Source organism: Dama dama, chromosome 25 (genome assembly GCF_033118175.1).
Source record: "Dama dama isolate Ldn47 chromosome 25, ASM3311817v1, whole genome shotgun sequence".
NCBI lineage: Eukaryota > Metazoa > Chordata > Mammalia > Artiodactyla > Cervidae > Dama > Dama dama.
This window is the reverse complement of record NC_083705.1, coordinates 40,068,980-40,090,340: the sequence shown is the minus strand read 5'-3', so window position 1 is coordinate 40,090,340 and position 21,361 is coordinate 40,068,980. Positions and strand designations below refer to the sequence as shown.

The 21,361-nt window shown below is 39.6% G+C and overlaps 1 protein-coding gene across 2 annotated transcripts in view; it reads left to right on the top strand.

Moving 5' to 3' along the window:
* Positions 1-15,994: 15,994 nt before the first annotated feature.
* The window catches only part of RIMOC1 (RAB7A interacting MON1-CCZ1 complex subunit 1), a 28,641-nt gene continuing 23,274 nt past the window's right edge, over positions 15,995-21,361 (top strand). For both annotated transcript variants that reach the window (XM_061129874.1, XM_061129872.1), the window contains exons 1-2: positions 15,995-16,150; positions 19,299-19,405. In XM_061129874.1, the coding sequence (XP_060985857.1) occupies positions 16,051-16,150; positions 19,299-19,405 (207 nt within the window). In that variant the 5' untranslated portion in view covers positions 15,995-16,050. The remainder of the gene's footprint in view (positions 16,151-19,298; positions 19,406-21,361) is intronic.

Sequence of the window (21,361 nt, the reverse complement as noted above, 5' to 3'; positions counted from 1 at the left end):
TTTACAAAGCAAACTATCAAACTTTAAATTTCTACCTCCTTCAACATCTTATATCTTTACTGTGGGATATTGTTGTTGTTCAGTCGCTAAGTTGTGTCAGGCTCTTTGTGACCCCATGGACTACAGCATGCCAGGCTCCTCTGTCCTCCACTATCTCCTGGAGTTTGTGCAGATTCTTCATTAAGTCAGTGATGCTGATTCAACTCTACTTCCCCCTTCTCATCCTCTACTGCCCCCTTCTCTTTTTGCCTTCAATCTTTCCCAACATCTGGATCTTTTCCAATGAATTGACTCTTCGAATCAGGTGGCCAAACTATTCTAGCTTTAGCAACAGTCCTTCCAATGAATAGTTGAATATTCAGTGTGAATTGACTGGTGTGATCTCCTAGCTGTCCAAGGGATTGTCAAGAGTCTTCTCCAGCACCACAGTTTGAAATCATCAATTCTTTGGCACTCAGCCTTCTTTATGGACCAGCTCTCACACAGTAGTATAAAAGAATGAGGGATCTTCACATACTTACAGTAACACTTTACCAGAATATATTGTTAAATAAAGGAATCAAGTTGCAGGATAATGTCTATGATGTGATTCCACTTATGTAAAAAGAAATAGATCAATTCTATATTAGTGGTACTTGTATAGAAATTCATAGTAAAATTAAGGGGATTTAAAATTTTCCATTTAAATGTGTTACCTTGTTTTAATTTTTACTATATTTAGTACATATTATTTGTATAAATTTAAAAAGTGAAGAGCCAATAATCTAAAGATTTCTTAATCTCAATTTTATATATTCAGCAATATTAAAAAGAATGACACATTTCAATATCTTCAAGACTTTGACCTGTCATAAAAACAAGTTAAAACCCTATAGTTTGGTTCCATGAAAATATTTGACTTCTGTTTGTGCAGAGATATCTGGAAGAATATTTATAGACATTTTACTAGTAGTCACTTTTATTTCAGGTGATTTTGACTTTTTTTTCCTTTTTTAATTTTTTATTATTTGGCTGCACCCCACAACTTGTGGAATCTTAGTTCCCTGACCAAGGATCAAACCCAGGGTCCCTGCATCGGGAGCATAGAGTTTAGCCACAGGACCACCAAGTTACATCGCTATTTTTGAAGACAGAAGAGGGTGTCACGAGCCAAGGGATACAGGAAATGCAGCTCTAGAAGCTATGAAAAGACAGGCAATTGATTCTTCCTTAGAGCTTCTGGGAGAGAGTGGGCCTGCTGACACCTTGACTTTAATCCAGTGAAACTGATTTTGGAATTCTGACTCCTAGAGCCATAAGATAATAAATGTGTGTTGTTTTAAGCCACTAATTTCATGTCAATCTGTGACAGAAACTAATAAAAAACTAATAAATTGAGATTGTTGGAAAAATCTGTTTCCTTGCCTTTCCAGCTTGTAGCAGCTATCCATATTCCTTGGCTCATAATCCCCTTTCTCTATCTTCAAAGTTAGCAATGGCAAGTCAAGTTCCTTCTCAGAAGGTATCACTCTGACCTCTTCTTCCTCCGTCTTCTACTTTTAAGAATCCTTGTGATTATACTGAGCACATCCAGATAATGCAGGATAATATTGCTGTATTAAGTTCAGTTGATTAACAACCTCATTTCCATCTGCAACCTTAATTGTCCTTTGCCGTGTAACATACTCACACCTCCAGATACTATGACGTGGGTGTCTTTGTAAGGCCGTTGCTCTGCTCACAGGGGGTTAATCATTCACTTAGTAAAGTTGAACATGTTAATCAACACTCTGGCTTGGATAGTTCCTCACCTCAATCCAGAAATGGAAAGAAGTTAAAATATTCAGGACTTTGGCTGGCCGGATTGGACTGGAGTGGGGCTGAGTGAGTGATGGGATTTAAGAGTGATTCCATGGTAAGAACTGTGGATGCACAGAAGGGCAGAGGGTTGGGGGTGATGATTCTGGGTCTGGACATTTTAAATCTGAAGTGCCCATGGCACCTGCAGCTGAAAATACCTAGCAGTCAGTTTTGTATGAGTATATGGAGTGTGGCGCTTCCCAGTAAAGAATCTTCCTGCCAATGCGGGAGACCCGGGTTTGATCCCTGGGTCAGGAAGATCCCCTGGAGAAGGCAATGGCAACCTACTTCACTATTCTTGCCATGGACAGAGGACCCTGACGGGCTAGAGTCCATGGGGTCACAAAGAGTCAGACATGACTGAGCAACTAACACAGACACACGCAGTATAGCTGGTAGCTGAAACCATGTGTGGAAGGTATGTTAAGCAGGGCAGGAGAGTGAGAGGCAAAAAAAGCAGTGAGCTAAAGACAGAATGGGAGAGAAATTCTCACTGTAGAGGAAACTCTACTGTACCCTCACAGTTCCCCCCTTCACAACCAAGGCACTCCCCAGCTTCTAGGAACACTAACTGTGGACTGCTCCCAGCTCTGTCAGAGGGATTCCACTTCTCTAGAATTGCCCTGCACCCAAGGGAGATGCTTTGCCCTACTTTGAACCCATTCTTTGGGGATATCCCTCATCCAAGGAGTGATCAATGTAGAAATCCAATCCCTTGGCCCCTGTGCATCAGTTTGTGACATCAATCAAGGACCACCTAATTCAAGAACTCTGTACAATCAGTGGAGGCTTCTGTTGCAGCTGCATCACAGTTTAACTTGTCTCTTGCCTCATCTCCCTCTCCTACTGATAATCATCTTCCTGAGAGCAGTCCAAGCACACACCTGCATTCTTCTCCATTTTAGTGTCCATTTCCAGGGAAGTAGCTCACACTAATCCTCTCACATTTAGTGGGACAGTAGGAAAGTTTAATTTTGTGGAAGGGACAGTAAACAAATGAATTAGAACAGTATTAAGAGAGTGCAGTCTTTGAACTGCGAAATGAAACAGTGTCACTTCCTGCAGAGATGTTTGGTGAGATAACGACTGGACCAGGATGAGGGAAGAAGACACCCTGAAGTATGGTGATGACACTTAAAAGATAACAATCCGTGACAGGGAATCTTGAGGGCAGTCTATGCTTGGGCAAAGATTGGATGTTGGGATTGAATTCAGAATGGGAAGGAGCCAGAGAAGAACACAGGAACAAAAAATGGGTGAAACTCAAGCATTTTAAAGGTGCGTTCATTTGTTAAAAAAATAAATATTTAACAAATTAATTAGCATTTAATAAGTTAATATATATTTATGTTTATTATATAAATCGGTAGTCATATGCAAGTGATCTGACTGCCCATCAGGCACTCAATTTGTCCTCAAGGAATTTACTGTCTGAAAGTGATGAGAGGAGGCTGACTAAGGGTAATTGACTAGGGACTGCTAGGCAGTAGGAAGGCTCCAGATCAATTTATAGTCTGTTGGCAATAAGTCTGTTGTGCTTCACTGCAGGGCAGAGGAACATTCAATGAAGATTGTCAGGGTTTTTAGAGTGGAAGGATAGGAAACCAAAGTTCCCATTTGGATGACCAATCTTGTGACCCAGGGGAAATAGGCCAGAAAGGACCTAAAAGAATTGAGAGACTATTTCACCAAAAGGTTTTTTTAGATCAAAAATCTGCAATGTTGTGAGATCATGAGAGAATGATAAAGGATGTATGGGATGTAGTTAGAGATTGAGTTTTGGAGTTTAAGGCTTCTGAGGGCTATAGCCTGGTTCATTGGTCCACCATGATATTGGGCTAGTTTAGGCTTATAGCAGGGTCTAGGGTGAAGATAAATGATGTAAATCAAGACAGTGTCTTTACTGAGTTGTGAGAAGGAGCCAGAGGTCAATAGAGGGGAAGAGAATTATGAGGGAGCTTGACATCAAACAGATGAAGCATTAATAGGCAAGTGTCCATTGAAATAAATAGATGAACATTTTGAGGAGATAGATGCACTTGTTAACATTGAAGCTAGAGTTCCAGGGCGTACAGTGAAAAAAAGTGGGAGGGAGGTGATTGTTTGCAGGAATCTTGGAAAAGGCTGTTCAGGATAGTAAGGATATGAGGGCACAAAAGCAGATTGTAGTTTGTAGGACTTCCCTTCCCTAAGAGCACAAGGTTTAGAAATATGGTAAAAAGTGACTGACCCCAAATGATTAACTTGACACAAGTTGTCTTGAGTCTATACAACTTGGCACAAGTTGTTTGCATTTACCAGAGGCAGTTAATTATTACTGGCAATAAACTCAAAAAGAGGTTTCTGGATCACGTACAAGAAGTGAAAGTTTATTCAATTTTGGCAATGTAAGAAGTGGAAATTTTTTAATTAGAAAAGTATTAGCTTCTCTTCTATATGGTATTTTATTGTCTTAATTTTTACTGATAAATTGAAAAGAAAAACTAAAGCTGCTAAGCCTTGTGCATTAAAAGCATTTTTAAAAATTGCTGAAGTTAATATAAACAATATTATACAGTAGGGTAAGGAGAACTTTTACTTCAATGGATTCAGTAGAAATTAAAGGATGGATTTTTCTTATTAACAAGCAATGCTCTTGGGCTTTAACTTTGTGCTACATTACTGGCCAATTATTGGTCAGAATCCTGATTTTGTACAGGTTTCCATTTTCACTCTTCAACATATTCTTCACGGGTTTGGAAATGGATCTTGTGATGATTAATTTTTTAAATTAATTAATTAATTTGGCTGCTTCGACTCTTGGTTGTGGTATGTGGGATCTTCCATCCTTCTGCTGGAATGTGGCCTGTGGGATCTACTTTCCTGACTAGGGGTCAAACCTGGGTCCCCTGCAGTGGGAGCTCAGAATCCAGGGAATTTCTGTGATGATTACTTTTATGTGTCAACTTTGGTAGGCTATAGTATTAAGTTATCTAATCAAGTAGTAACCAAGGTGTTGTTGTGAAGTATTTTTTAGGTGAGGTTAACATCTATGAGTTGACCTTGAGGGGATTATTTTTGTGACATATATGTGTATATATCTCTATCTATATATCTATTCCCTATTAGTCTGTTTTTCTGGAGAACTCTGACTGATACAGACCTGATTGGTATAAGGATAATTTTAACCCTGTGTTAGCAATTGGTTCTGGACCAGTATGTGACCCAGATTGAACCAATAAAGTGTGAGGAAATGTTTGATCTGGGCTTCTAGAGTACTTCCCTATAGATCTGTGAGAGTTTCCACTAGTACCTGCCTCTCTCTTCCTCTGACAGCAGTTTCCTTAGACATGAGGCTTGGAATGGATGCATCTCTTTCCCTGTCAGGTTGAGGATGAAGTCAACAAAGAAGGCAGAGCCAAGACACTTTCAAAGACATGGAGCTGGGGCTGCTGGTTTAAATCAGCACTGAAGCCTGTACTGCCTCTGAGATTCATAATCCAAACCATGTATCATATTTCCTCACTGTTTATGTGGTAGTTGGGTTTTATGAGTCCTGCAGCCAAAATTATTCTACCTAATACAACACTTTGCCTTAAGATGCATTCTTTGGGATATTAAGAATCTAGTATTTTTGATCTGTCAGTTGAAATTTATGTCCTGTATGGATACTTTTTTAAAAAAATAATATTTGCATATTAGGGATTTAAAAACAGGTAATATAAATCAAAGAATAGCTTTTAACTGAATCTTTGCAAGTTAGATAATGTGTTGTTTGTAAAGTTTCAATGTGTTCTGTTAATTTGTTTTAGAAGTATTAAGATTCTTAAGATTCCAGTGGACTTATAATATCATATCCAATCTTTTTAAAAAATTGGGGTATAGATGCTTTACAATGTTATGTGAGTTTCTGCTGTACAAAAAAATGAATCAGCTATATGTATACATATATACCTCCTCTCTTGGACTGCCTTCCCACCCCACGTCCGCATCCCATCCCTCTAGGTCATCGTAGAGCACCAAGCTGAGCTCCCTGTCCTATACAGTAGGTGCCTACTAGCTGTCTGTCTTACACATGGCAGTGCACATAAATCAAGCCCAATCTCCCAATTCATGCATAAGTCTTTTTTGCATTATGATTTTTTTTCAGAGTATATGCCTAGTAGTGGGATTCGGTTCAGTCCCTCAGTCATGTCTGACTCTTTGTGACCCCATGGACTGCAGCACGCCAGGCCTTCCTGTCCATCACCAACTCCTGCAGTTTACCCAAACTCATGTCCATGGTGTCAGTGATGCCATCCAACCATCTCATCCTCTGTCATTCCCTCCTCCTCCTGCTCTCAATCTTTCCCAGCATCAGGATCTTTTCAAATTAGTCAGCTCTTTGCATCAGGTGGCCAAAGTATTGGAGTTTCAGCTTCAACATCAGTCCTTTCAGTGAACACACAGGACTCATCTCCTTTAGGATGGACTGGCTGAATCTCCTTGCTGTCCAAGGGACTCTCAAAAGTTTTCTCCAACACCACAGTTCAAAAGCATCAATTCTTTGGCACTCAGCTTTTTTTATAGTCCAACTCTCACATCCATACATGACCACTGGACAAACCATAGCCTTGACCAGATGGACCTTTGTTGGCAAAGTAATGTCTCTGCTTTCTAATATGCTGTCTAGGTTGGTCATAACTTTCCTTCCAAGGAGTAAGCGTCTTTTTATTTCATGGCTGCAGTCACCATCTGCAGTGATTTTGGAGCCCCCCAAAATAAAGTCAGCCACTGTTTCCACTGTTTCCCCATCTATTTACCATGAAGTGATGGGACCAGATGCCGTGATCTTAGTTTTCTGAATGTTGAGCTTTAAGCCAACTTTTTCACTTTCCTCTTTGACTTTCATCAAGAGGCTCTTTAGTAGTGGGATGGCTGGGTCTAAAATAGAACTACCATATGACCCAGCAATCCCATTACTAGGTATGTACCCAATCTTTAAATGCCATGTCACTGACAAAGCACAGAACTTAGAAATTATTTGATATTGCAGCAGTAGTGCACACTTAGTAGATAGTTTATCTGGCAGATATATCTTGCAGATAATATGGATATCACTAAAAACGCTAAAGGAAACAGCCAAATAGGGCTGCCCACAGAATAGGCGAAGTGGGGAGCTCCTTGGGGAGCTCCTTGGGGAGCGGAAAAGGAGAAACAGTTTCTTGTAACATAAAAGTAGACCTAGAAAACCTAAATGGCACAGACTTTCTGCTCTGTTCCATAAAGAATTTATTCTAGAGCTTAAATTATATATTTAACCCTTTGATCATCGGGCTTTTAATATTTTGAGTCCTTTTGCACAGGGTGCTGTTAATTATCAGCATGCCTATAGCGGATCACTCTCTCTCTCCCTTTTTCCTTCTCCCCAATGTAAACTTCAAAAATTAATTGTTAATTACTTTTTTAGATGAAGGTAAAAACTTAGATAGATAAAAGTTTTAGTCAGGGACTTAAGTACATGTACATGAGTATTCACAGAAGCACTTTTCACAACAGCTGAATGGTGGAAACAGTCCAAATGTCCATCAACAGTGAGTGGTCAGACAAATTGTGGTATATACACCCACAGAATGGAATTTTATTTGGCCACAAAGAGGAGTGTAGCACTGATACATGCTACAGGGTGCAGCACCTCGAAAACACTATGCTCAGTTTAAGCCAGACAAGTAAGATCACATGATTTTACTCCTGTGAATTACCCAGAATAGGTAAATCCATAGCAACAGAAAGCAGACTGGAGTTGTCAGGAACTTGGAGGAAGAAAGAGTGAAGATGGTTGTTTAATGGATATGGGGTTATCTTTTGGGGGAGTTAAAGAAAATGTTTTGAAAATTGATAGATACGGTGACTGAATGATATTGTGAATGTTCTATGTATCACTGATTTGTATACTTTTAGCTGGTTAGTATTATTATGTAAATTTTGCCTCATTAAAAAAATGGGGGAAAAGTTTTATTGAGCTTATGTTTACATATAGAACTCTACAAATCAATAAGACTGAATTAATTCTTGCTATTCCCCACAAATCTGTTCCTCCTCTATCTTCATCTGATCCAACAAATGTCACTGCCATTGGCCAAGTAGCTCTTGGCAGAAACCTGGAAAACATTCTCCATACCTCTTTTTCCTTCTCCTCTCCCATCCAATCCTATCACCAAGTCCCATTGATTCTTCTTCTATAGTTTGTCAAATTTAATCCTCTGTATTTCAGCTGTACTCATTCTGATAGGAATTACTTTATTTTCATTCAGAGAACTAGTTTCCCAACTGAACTACCAAATTTTCTTTCACATTTCTGTCATTCCATTCTAGCCAGAGTGAGTCATTAAAATGCAGTCTGATCATATCAATCCCTTGTCAAAAATGCTTCAATACCTTTTTTTTCCTGTTTAAGATAAAGTCTACAATCTCCAACATGGTATCAGAGGCCTGCTTGATCTGCCTCTACTGTCCTATACTCAAACTGTTTATATATATATATATATATATATATATATATATATATATTTAATATTTTATTTAATTATTTATTTGTTTGTGCCAAGTCTTAGTTGAGTTCTATGGGATCTAGTTCCCTGACCAGTGATCAAACCTGGGGCCCCAGCATTGGGAGCTCTGAGTCTTAGCCATTGGACCACCACGGAAGTCCCTCTGTTTATGTTTTTGTTTTAGATGGCACACACCATAAGCTAACTCTAATTAGTTTCAGGATACAGACACAGGAGATGATCAAGGAAAAGTTGAGCAATCAAGACAGAAGTGGGGAGTTAAAGGAACCAAGTCCTCCCCAGGGACCTCTGCAGCAGCAAGTGGTTCCTCTCACTGGAGTGCTGACATGGATGTGTTCAGTGTTCTGACTTTAGTGTCTTGGATTACCAGGGGAAAGAATCTAATTGGCTTGGCTTCTGTCAGACTTTGACCCCTGGATCTGTCTGTCGTGAATTTATCTCCACAAAGATACATCTGTCTTGTGCCATATTACATGTGCCTTTCATAGAGTAGGGACTCATTCAATATTGAATGAATTTATGTCCAACTAATTGAATAAATGAATTGGCCATGGCCATAAGACAAAGCGGATTAATTCAGACACAGCTGCTGGGAGCTCACTTTGGGGTGTGGAGTTCATTTCCATGGTTGAGGGTGAGGCATCCACCTCAGGAGATAACCTCTCACTTTGCTCCTCAGCCTCACCTTGCCCCACGTTCCTCCTTGCACCAGAAACCTTTGCCCTTCTCTCATCCCTCAAAACTCTCAAATTCTTTCTAAACTCAAAGGCTTTGCATATGCTATCTCCTGTGCCAGATATGTTCTTCTCCATTGTTCTGTTGTAGGTTTATTGCCTCTCAGCTACAAATTTATTCATTTTGCCTGTTTTGTGAATATATATATAAATTCGCAGGCTCCTGCTCTGTCCATGGGATTCTCCAGGCAAGAATACTGGGGTGGGTTGCCATTTCCATCTCCAGGGGATCTTCACCCAGGAATCGAACCCACGTCTCTTAACCTCTCCTGCATTGGTGGCCGGGTTCTTTACCACTAGTGCCACATGGGAAGCCCATATATATGTGCATATATACATATATGGGCCCTTTAATTTTGGTCAGCTGATATAATATTGAACTTTATCGGTAGGGGGAGCTAGAGAGACATTGCAGGAGACGGAAGGTCTTCGGGTTCTCCTGTGCTTTCTTGGCAGACTTTTACAGCGCGGCCAGCAGCTTCTCCTGGCACCCATCTCAGGCATGTTTGTAGCAGAGTGTCTCCTGTAAGACACCTCGCCATGAGCAGCTTTCCCAGTACCTTGAGGGCAGATTTCTGGCAGGTCCCAGAGGGTAGTGTTCCAGCAAGTTCCAATGGTGTGAACTACAGTGATTTCTCTGCTGGCCATATCCACAGCCAGAAATTCTCCAACAAAGTCTAGATCTAAATCCCAGGGGTAGTGGCTGTCCCTTGTTCCTGTTATTTATCTATTCTTACTTCTTACCAGCAGCCCATTTTGACTTCAACCCCTTGTTAATAATCTCTTTTTTTTTTGCTCATGCTGTGTGGCATTGTGGGATCTACTTCCCTGATCAGGAATTGAACCTGGATCCCCTGCAGTGTAAGCACAAGTTGAACAGCACTGCCACCCTTGGGGTATCACTGGTATTGCATTTTGTACTGGCAGAGGCTTCTTCTGAATCCTGTGTCCACATGATGAAGTTTCACATCAAGCAAAGGGTGCCAAGCTGATCCTTGCCAGGAACCAAAATCTATTGCTGCTAGCAACACTCAAAAGACTGCACACTCTCCCCTCCTCTCTTTACTTGCTATGTATTAATAATTAGATTAGCTACAGTGAGGCTCTGGAGACAAGCAGACCTGGTTGGGTTTCACGATCAATTCTTCCACTTGCTAACTTAGGTGAAGATAGTTAGCTTTTCTAAGCTTCTGTTTCCTCCCTTCTATGGGTGACATAGACAGTAATATCTGTATCATAAGGTAGCAGGTAAGGATTAAATAAGTTAATGAGTAGTGCTTGGCAACAAAGTGTATATATGTAGGTTAGCTGCTGTATAAAAGGCCCATGAAGGTAAATCCATTAAGTTTCTGAAAAGATGAACATTTCTGATATTAAGAATGTTCATATTAGCTAGCCTTATTTTCCACTGTTTCCCAGTCAAACGACTGCACAAAGTTCTTGGGAGCTTCAGTTCAGTTCAGTTGCTCAGTCGTGTCCGACTCTTTGTGACCCCATGGACTGCAGCACGCCACGCCTCCCTGTCCATCACTGACTCCTGGAGTTTACTCAAACTCATGTCGATCAAGTCGCTGATGCCATTCAACCATCTCATCCTCTGTCGTCCCCTTCTCCTCCCACCTTCAATCTTTCCCAGCATCAGGGTCTTTTCAAATGAGTTAGTTCTTCGCATCAGGTGGCCAAAGTATTGGAGTTTCAGCTTCAGCATCAGTCTTTCCAATGAATATTCAGGACTGATTTCCTTTAGGATTGACTGGTTGGCTCTCCTTGCGGTCCAAGAGACTCTCAAGGGTCTTCTCCAATGCCACAGTTCAAAAGCATCAATTCTTAGACATTTAGCTTTCTTTATAGTTCAACTCACACCCATACATGACTACTGGAAAAATTATAGCTTTGACTAGACCAACCTTTGTTGGCAAAGTAATGTCTCTGCTTTTTAATATGCTGTCTAGGTTGGTCATAGCTCTTCTTCCAAGGAGCAAGCATCTTTTAATTTCATGGCTGCAGTCACCATCTGAAGTGATTTTGGAGCCCAAAAAAATAAAGTCCGTCACTGTTTCCACTATTTCTCCAACTATTTGCCATGAAGTGATGGGACCAGATGCCATGATCTTAGTTTTCTGAATGTTGAGCTTTAAGCCAACTTTTTCACTCTCCTTTTTCACTTTCATTAAGAGGTTTTTTAGTTCTTCTTTGCTTTCTGCCATATCTGAGGTTATTTATATTTCTCCTGGCAATCTTGATTCCAGCTTGTGCTTCATCCAGCCCAACGTTTCTCATGATGTACTCTGCATATTTTCAATAAGCAGGTTGACAATATGCAGCCTTGTGTTACTCTTTTCCTATTTGGAACCAGTCTGTTGTTTTGTGTCCAGTTCTAACTGTTGCTTCTTGACCTGCATACAGATTTCTCAAGAGGCAGGTCAGGTGATCTGGTATTCCCATCTCTTGAAAAATTTTCCACAGTTTGTTGTGGTCCACACAGTCAAGGCTTTGGCATTGTCAATGAAGCAGAAGTAGATGTTTTTCTGGAACTCTCTTGCTTTTTCAATGATCCGGTGGATGTTGGCAATTTGATCTCTGGTTCCTCTGCCTTTTCTAAATCCAGCTTGAACATCAGGAAGTTCACAGTTCATGTACTGTTGAAGCCTGGCTTGGAGAATTTTGAGCATTACTTTACTAGCGTGTGAGATGAGTACAATTGTGCGGTAGTTTGAGCATTCTTTGGTATTGCCTTTCTTTGGGATTGGAATGAAAACTGACCTTTTCCAGTCCTGTGGCCACTGCTGAGTTTTTCAAATTTGCTCGGGAGCTTTCTGTGGCTCAAATTAGTTGTCTTAACCACTGGACCATCAAGGAAGTCCTTGTAATAATTCTTTATATCAGACTTTCCCTATTCAAATGCTCATGTAGTTTCTTTCTCCTAATTGGGCCCAGGTTGGTACCTACCCCCGCTCTTCACCTGGGTAATTTTATTTGTCCTTTAGATGATAATAACGTCTAAAGGATTTTATAAAGTCCTTCTCTGAGATCTCAAACCAAATTATCCCTTTGTTTTTCCTTCATAACATCTTCCACAGTTTTAAACTTATGTATTAGTTTGTGTGATTATTGCATATCTTTATCTTCCCAAACTAGATAACAGTCTTCAGGAGGGCATTGACCACATTTATTTTGTTTACTGCTATAAATCCAGTGCCTATTACAGTGCTTAACCTAATAATGGGTCATTACATGAAAAAGAGAGTAAATCTTTTTTAAAAGAGAATTAATTATTTATTTATTTTTGGCAGCTATGGGTCTTAGTTGCTGCTCATGGGCTTTCTCTAGTTGTGGTGAGTGGGGGCTACTCTCTAGTTGTTGTGTTCAGACTTCTCATTGCAGTGGCTTCTCTTGTTGTGGAGCATGGGCTCTAGGACACGTGGGCTTCAATAATTGTGTCACATGCGCTTAGTTGCTGCCTGACATATGGAATCTTCCAGGACTAGGGATCAAACCTTGCATTGGCAGGCAGATTCTTAACCAATGGACCACCAGGGGAGTTTGAAAGTAAATTTTTATTGAGGTTTTATAACATTCAAGTCACTGCTGGCAACTGAGAAAAAAAAAACTCAACCCCCTGTTCACAGAGGGTTGACAAATTTATATGAAAGAATAAGACCCACACAAAAAATGTAAATCAGTAAAGAGACAGTTTCAAAAGAATGATACAACTTGTAAGTACTAGTAGTTCAGAGGCAATCAAAAATTTTATTTTTAAAAAGATTTTTTATTTTTATAGACATCCATAGAAATTAATTTCTTCTTAGCCAATTGTATTTTATCCATTATATATTAATGGGGAAGAAAATGGTCCAAAGGAGATCAATTATTTTAGAAGATACTTTTTGGTAGATTCATTATGAGTTGTTAATTTTTCTGGGAAGTTTTTAAAATCTAGCATTATATTTTAATTTGTTCTATGTGTTGTAGGTTTCTTAAAGTAGAAATAATTAACTCTAAAATTGAAGAAATTACTCATATTTGCTCTTTTCTGGGACTAGACCTCTGTCTTTAAGCCCTTTCTTTGGTGTGCATTGTGAGGGCTAGCTGTTATCTGTTTGTATCTATGGTGAGAATCTTCTAATGCTTACTTTGGTATGATTTTGGGCAAGTCACAGAATCACATATTCTAGCATTTGGAATGGTTAGTAGTCAAATTCTGTCCAGTTCCTTCACCTGGAAATAAGGGGCTGTACTATATGTTCTCAGATCCATCTGATTCTCTCTGAAAACATTTACACACTTAGTTGAGCAATAATTCCCAGTGTCACATTTGTTTCCTGAAAGACCATGGTTGTTTAATGAATCACTGGAACTGTAAATTTTATTTAATACTTAGTGAGTTTTGATATTTTGAGATGTCAAATACTTATTAGAGTTTTGATTCTTTAACTTATATATATAGTATATAAGTATGTATAGTATATATTTGATAAGCATTTAAATGCTTATTAAAGTTTTGATTCTTTAGCCTATATATATAATATATATTTGATAAGCATTTAAATGCTTATTACAGTTTTGATTCTTTAGCATATATATGTATGACATATTATATATAAGATATATGTAATAGGCATTTGACATTTCAAAATACCAAACCTCATTAAGTATATTTATGAAATAAAATTTACAGTTCCAGTGATATATATATATATTTTGGCCTCACCATCCAGCATGTGGGATCTCAGTTCCTCAACCAGGGATCGAACCCATGGCCTCCTATAGTGGAAGTTCAGGGTGCTAACTGCTGGACCATCAGGGAAGTCCCCTCTTTAGCCCACATTGATCACATAATATAACATTCCTGGCCTTCAACTTCCTGATTAGAGAGTGTCCTGAACATTCATTGGAAGAACTGTTGCAGAAGCTGAAATTCCAATCCTTTGGCCACCTGATGCAAAGGACTGACTGACTGGAAAAGACTCTGTTGCTGGGAAGGATTGAAGGCGGGAGGAGAAGGGGACAACAGAGGATGAGATGGTTGGATGGCATTAGCATTAGATGGACATGAGTTTGAGCAAGCTCTGGGAGTTGGTGATGGACAGGGAAGCCTGGCATTCCATGGGGTAACAAAGAATCGGACATGACTGATCGACTGAATTGAATTGATATTGACAAGATAACACGAAATTTTTGTTTAATTAATAAACTTTTCCTGAGTATTTATCATGTATCAGGCACTGTAGGAATCACTGAGGACACAAAAGTAAATATGTTTCCTGCCCTCTATATTTTAGGTGAATTGAAGATGGAAGAAACTTGTTGCAAAGGTCAGCTAAGAAAGCCATTGTGGCCAATCACTTATAAATCACACCACACAGCTTCCTCATGTAAACTGAGAGAAAAAAAAAATGCACAGTGAGTTGTGAATTAAGTTTTATTTGGGACCTGATGAGGACTATAGCCTGGGCTGTACATAGCTCTGAGGACCTGTCAGTATACACATGGTTTTAGTGAAGGAGGATACTTGCAATCAGGCACACTTTTTTGCAAAGGTTTGATGCTAGTCATGAGGAACAGATGTCTCCGTTAAAGACTTTAGTGGTTTTCCAGGCATGAGAAGATACAAGAAACTGGGCTCACAAAATCTTCTCCTGAAAATAACCATCCAAAGGCCTGTTCTGCCAGTTTTTCCTAGAGCACAGCATGCCTCATTTCTGATCTCTGCCCTGAACTCCTTTCAGGGTGTGTTGAAGGTCAGTGACAACAATGGCTAGTGACTTCATTCTTGTAAAATGGCAACAGATGACAAGTGACAATTTTTAGTTGGCACCTATTTTTAGTATCCCTTATTAAATAAAAAACTAACTTCCATAAGACAGAAGATAGGATGGAGATTATTCAAGATACACTGTGTCAAATCAAAAAATGAAAAAGATGAATTAAGGTTTGTTTGATCAGAGGCAAGAAAATAGGGAATGGACAATGGAAGTTAGACTTCTCAGTGGTTTGAAACTCACAGTTGAGAACTTTGCCCATGAAGCTCTTTAGACCCTCTTTAAGGGAGGGTCTAGAGATATGTGGCAATAGAAATTTTTGTAAATGCAAAATTTTTGTACACTGGGACGAGATGAATGACAAACCAGACCAAAAATAAAGCAAACCCAAGACTGGGAATTTCCACCAGAGTTTAGAGGTCCCATGGATCCAATCCCTGTCTCCTCCATTGCACGCAGATTCTTTACCGTTGAGACACCAGGCAAGCCCAACCAGACCCACAATAACCTCTCAGAGATTTGGATGTGCTCCAGAAGAGCCAGTCGGGCTTTCCGTATTTTAGACAACCAAAACCAGATAGCCCTATTTCCAGAGGTTAATGTCTGCTCTGTTGAAGAAGTGAAGTCACTCAGTCGTGTCCGACTCTTTGGGACCCCAACGCAGGCTTCTCCATCCATTGGATTTTCCAAGCAAAAACACTGGAGTGTGTTGCTATTTCCTTCTCCAGAGGATCTTCCCGACGCAGGGATTGAACCGGGGTCTCTCCGCGTTATAAGCAGACGCCTTAACGTCTGAGCCACCAGAGATGTCCCACAAAGGAATCTAGCGCTGCAGCTATGCTCTCCAGCCAGACCCCGGCGGAGAGAGCTGGCTTTTCATTGGATCAGCGCGGAAGACAGAGCCGGCGGCTCTCTATTGGTTTAGAAGTGGGGCGGGAGGGAGGCGTGTCCTGACGTCACGCCCGTCCTCAAAATGCCTACTCAGGGCTGTGGAAGGAGAAGTCCTGGAGGAAAAGGATAACCCGGAACAACCTTTGCGGGCCTGAGCCAGCCCTTTCTCGTAACTGGGGTCCCCTCCTACCAACCAAGAGAGCTCCGCCCCAAGCAGCCCCGCCCGCACCGGGGGGATCAGGTGACCGCGGGCCGGCGCGGTCACGTGACTGGGCGCGCCCGCCCGTTGTGGCCATGGCGGCCGCAAGCTCCAGTGTGGTGAGGCGAGTGGAGGAACTCGGAGACCTGGCTCAGGCCCACATACAACAACTTAGCGAAGCCGCCGGCGAAGATGGTGAGGGAGCCGAGGAGAGGGAGGCGGGCAGGCGGGCGGTTGTTCGGAGCTGGCTCTCGACGGCCATAGGGGCGGGGGCTGCGGCCTGTAGTCTGTGGATTCCAGGCCAGAACTACCGAAGGTGTTGCGCTTCTGGCCCTAGCTGGGCGGTCTCTTGTCTACCTCCAGCAGCTCACATCGCTTTAAGGCAAAGGTGTTTACTTCCGGACCAGGTTTTTCATAACCCGCGAAAACCGCTGAAATCTCAGGCAAATCAGTGCTTCTTGTCTTTAACTGTCTCGGTGGCGACTGGCAAAAGGGGGAGATCTGGATGAAAGTACACAGGGAAGTTTAAATGAGTGGTTAAAGTTGGATGGTGGTACGCAAATAAGTAATGGTAGTTTTGCATGTCGTAAAGATAGTTTGGCATGTATAATAGTTCTACTTTTTTATCGTTACGTTGTAAATTTCTGTGTTGTGTTTTGAAGTCTATAAACTCAACTGTAAACAGTAGTCTACAGAAGAGATTTACATTGGCATAATTAAAACGACTCTCTCACCTTCATAACCTGAGTTGTCACAAGGGCCCTGTCAGTACTAGGACACTTTTTTTTTTTTTTTTTTTAATATCTAGGCGGTTTCCTTAGGAAAAACTGACACAGAGAATCACCTCGACGTTTGCTCTTTTTCATTACTTACCAGCTACCTATAGATTTCTACGTTCTTTCTTAGCCACTTTTGCACGTTTACTTACAGATAGAAAGTTTAAAAAAATTTTATGGGCTGTCTCATTGTCTTCGGAGTCATAGGTAAATAGTAATGGAACGTTTTCCCAAGCGATTGAATAGTTGGTGAATTTATTAAATAAGGTCCATGATAAAATGGCTCTAGTTCCATACAAGACTATTTGCTGGATTTTCTTTTCTTAGGGGTCTGTTGTTTAAAATCCACAAGACTACCCTGAAGTTGTTTCCTTTTTTGGTTTGTGGTAAGTGAATCACATGAATAATTTTAGTTCATGGACAGTAGTAGCTATTCCAGTAGCTGTTGTCTGTAAGTGTATCTAAGTTACTTCTAAATAAACTATTCAGTGATTTCCACCCCACTCCAGCTCCATTAGAACCAGTCTTGAAGAGATGAAAGAATGTATACTATTCACTTACCAATAAACCCAAAAGCCATTCTCATTTTCCAATGGAAGAATACTTTAATCTAGTCTAGAGTGAGGGCTGAAAAGTAATAAATTCTTGTTTGGAGACTTTAAAGTTCTGAAATGTATTAGAATTGCAATAATAGTGGTCCACGTTATGAATTGTTCAGTATTACTAGCAAGATTTGATTTTATGAAGTTTAACTAAAACATAGTTCCATGTATTTGAACTTGTATTTTCCAATACAACAAAAATAATACACAGTAAAAATTTGTTCTTTAATGATATTTATATTAGGTTGTAGGGATTGATAGTTCCTGTAGTTTTTGAATTTGATCAGATACAGCCAGACATTAGTCCATGTAAGAATACTTGCCTTTCTACTACTGGTCAATTTTTGTTCATTTATTTCTCATTGTACAAGCACAATGTGTTTACGATGTGGAAATAGACCATTAGAGGGACCTTTTCTGAGGACCATGTTAGAATCTCTTATCTTTGCCTTGTCAGTCACTATGTTGACTGAATGGTTAGGAAAAATTCTACGTTTCCTAAAAATTTTCTAAAACGGTGAGCCATTATCCCTCCACTTCTCTAATTATGACATGAGTTCATGTGAAATGCGCCTTTAGCAATGGTTTGATGAATTCAGTGCAGGTCTTTACATTTAAAATAATCCTTCAAATTAAGAAGAAAATATCAACTCATTGTTTAAAGAAGCTTCTGAGGAGTGTCATGTTCCAAACCATTTCAGTTCACAGTAGAATCTTTTTTCCTGAGCTGTCGGGTTGATGCTTCTGGGCTGAGGAGAGATAGGAGGGCAGTGCTGAAGAAGTAGTTTTCAATTTAGGTGAATACTGGACCTTAAAGCTTTCAGAATCTGGTCTAGATATAGGTTCGGCCTTACCAGGGAAAGTTTAAGGTTGTCGTATTACTGCCAGATGCAACTTAAACTGGTGATGCTTTTGTTCCAACACTGATCTGCTTACCTACCTATGTAGGTGCTGAGGCTGGATCAGATGGACCCTCACCAGGTCCTACATTGTCCGTTTACCAGTGAGGGGAAAAGGTTATATATTTGTGGAGAAAGCTACAGAGGGGCAATCTCAAGGATCTAAGTGTCTTGATGTTTTTTTTGATGATGTGTGTGTGTGCATCGTTGCTCAGTGTCCGACGCTTTGCAGCTCTTTGGACTGTAGCCCACCAGGCTCCTCTGTCCATGGGGATTCTCTAGGCAAGAATACTGTAATGGATTGCCATGCCCTCCTCCAGGGGTTCTTTTCCAACCCAGGATGCAGAAGGGTGGATAGCACCTTGGTATGGACAATTGGTAGGTTAGGGAGGAAAAATTCATAAGAAAAGGTGAAACTGTAGAAGCAAAAGAAAAAAGGAATGAATTAGACAATGTAGAGGGGAAGTGAGGACAAGTTGCTTTTAGAGGGTATATCAGAAATACTTAATTTTGTCCAGGTTTTGATTTCTAGGTTTTTAAGAAATAAACTACTCAGGTATATGGTGTAATTTTACTTACAACAGCTATTTGTATACATAAATATGTGAATATAATTACAAAGTTATAATTTTATAACTAACAGCACTTATATTTTATGAGGCATTTGGTTTAATCAGTCTTTTTCCTTCGCAGAATGTATTTATGAAATTATAAGTTTTTAGTGGAAGTCCTTTCTGTAGATTTGTGTATATTATTTGTACTCTTCCAATAAAAGTTTTAAATTTAATGCTTAAATGTTTTGAGTATGTTAGCATCATAAAATAAACATTATGAAAGTACAGGTTGTGCTTAAGAAATGGCAACTGAACCTAGAAAGTTTTAAGTCCAGCTTTTAAGGAAAAATTTCCATGATAAATTTAAGTTGAGTTAGGTATTATGATATATTTCATGTTTTAGAAAATATATTACTATGTTGTATTAATTTTATCATTTTAGATATGTAGCTTTTTTTTCTTTAAAAGACACCTGAAACTAGGTGAGGTAATCATATTTTTATCTCTTCTAGATCACTTTTTAATTCGCGCCTCTGCAGCTCTAGAAAAATTGAAATTTCAGTGTGGTGAAGACAAAGAATGTTCAACCCCATCAAATCTTCTAGAACTTTACACACAGGTACTGAATCAGATTGTTTCTGACATATTGTGGAGGCAGGTTCTTACTTAAGAGAGTTGACTCCAAAATTTAGGTTTAATGTTCTTTATTTATAATGTTTTTGTTCAAAAAACTGTGTATAAGGCATATAAACTTGAAACTGTGAGGCAGTTTTCAAAGAAGTAAAGTTTATTGGATGTGTGGATTATAAACTCAGGGAAAAAGTCTTACAGATAACAATATTGCTTCCCTGTATAGATGATTAAGCAAAATACTCATATGCGCAATTTCCAAGCTCTGAAAGGTTAGTCAGAGGGAATAGAGGTTTCTATAAGGCCTCTGGTTATTTTTTTTTTTCCCTGAAATTTAGCTTTCCTTTGGATTCTTTGCTTTACTACCTTTGCTTTCGTTATACAAGTCCATAAGAACAGAAAACTATTCCCCCTTCTTCTTTCACTTTTCTTTCAAATTCAGACTTCTCTATGGACAAGGTCTGTTTTCTAGGTTTTCTCAAACTGCTGAGGCAAGTTCACATTAATAAACATAATTTTGAGAGACTTCCCTGGCAATGTAGTGGTTAAGACTCTGTTCTTCCATTGCAGAGGGCACAGACTTCACCCTGATGGAGATCCATGAGGGAACTAAGATCCTGCATTTGTGCAGCACAACAAAAAAGCAAAGCCTGAAAAAAACGTAGTTTTATTATAGTAGCTATCACTTATATAGCACTTTATAGTTGACAGAGTGCTTTGTATGCCCTTACTTGATTGCCAGGGGATAATAAAGATGAAGTTGTTATAGGAAATAAGAGTAAACTTAGTCGAGTTTCCAAAACACACATTCATAGCACTTAGCTGCCTGACACTGCTTTCTGTTAGGAGATACATAGAGATAGTTTCTGCCTTCAGATGTGGTTGAATGAGCCTCTGACAAGGACCCACAAACCCCAGAGAGCTATTGCAGCTCGGGAGAAATTTGCTTCACTTTCTTTCTTTCCCTTCAGAAGGTTCCCTGTTTATCTTACTTCTTTCATATGGGAGAGCTGTAGACATTTTAACTTATTTCTGAGAATAAGGCAAAAGAATTAGAGATATAATTAAAATTCATCAAACCCTTCTGGAGCTTACTTGTGGTTCTGAATCAACAGGTCCTTTTCCTTAGGATGATGATCTCTCCCTTCCTGGCTTAGGCTTCTAACACAAGAGCACCTGTCACTTAAGTAGTGCTGTGTGCTAGGTCATGTTCTAAGTGATTTACATATGTTAATTCATTTTATCCTCAAGGCCAGGGACTTTAAAAGACAATTTGTCAATGAAGAAACTGAGGCTTTAAAAAAGAAGTAAAATATGGCTTGTCTTTGGTTGGTTAGATAGAATCGACCAACTGAGCAGAACTCAGTTTCCTTAGTCTTCGTCAAGTAGGTTAAACAGAGACAAAGGATTGGGTAGTTTGAAAGTGCTGGCTCTTCATTTGGGGAAACAGGTAATCCTTTGAAGATTCAGTGTACAAAACTGGAGGTAGTGACCTTTTCTTGATAATGGCAGGCATTTAGAAAATGTTCAGAAAGTAATATATGCAAATAATAAAGAACATAAAAAACTTTTTATAATTGTATATGATTAACTTACCTGAATTAAAACATAAATATCCATTTTATTTTTTGAGGAAAGCTGGATTATCTTAAATCAGTATTTAGTTAAATCTTACGAAGTTTACTGTAAATTTGTCTTAGATTATATTTACAGCTAGGACTACTGGGCCTTCCCTGATGGCTCAGCGGGTAAATAGTCCACCCGCAATGCAGGAGATGCAGGTTCAATCCCTGGGAAGATCCCCTGAAGAAGGAAATGACAACCCATTCCAGTGTTCTTGCCTGAAAAACCCCACAGACAGAGGAGCCTGGCAGACTACAGTCCATGGGGTTGCAAAGAATATATGTAAGATTAAACTGTAAGAGTTATTCATTCTAATTCAAAT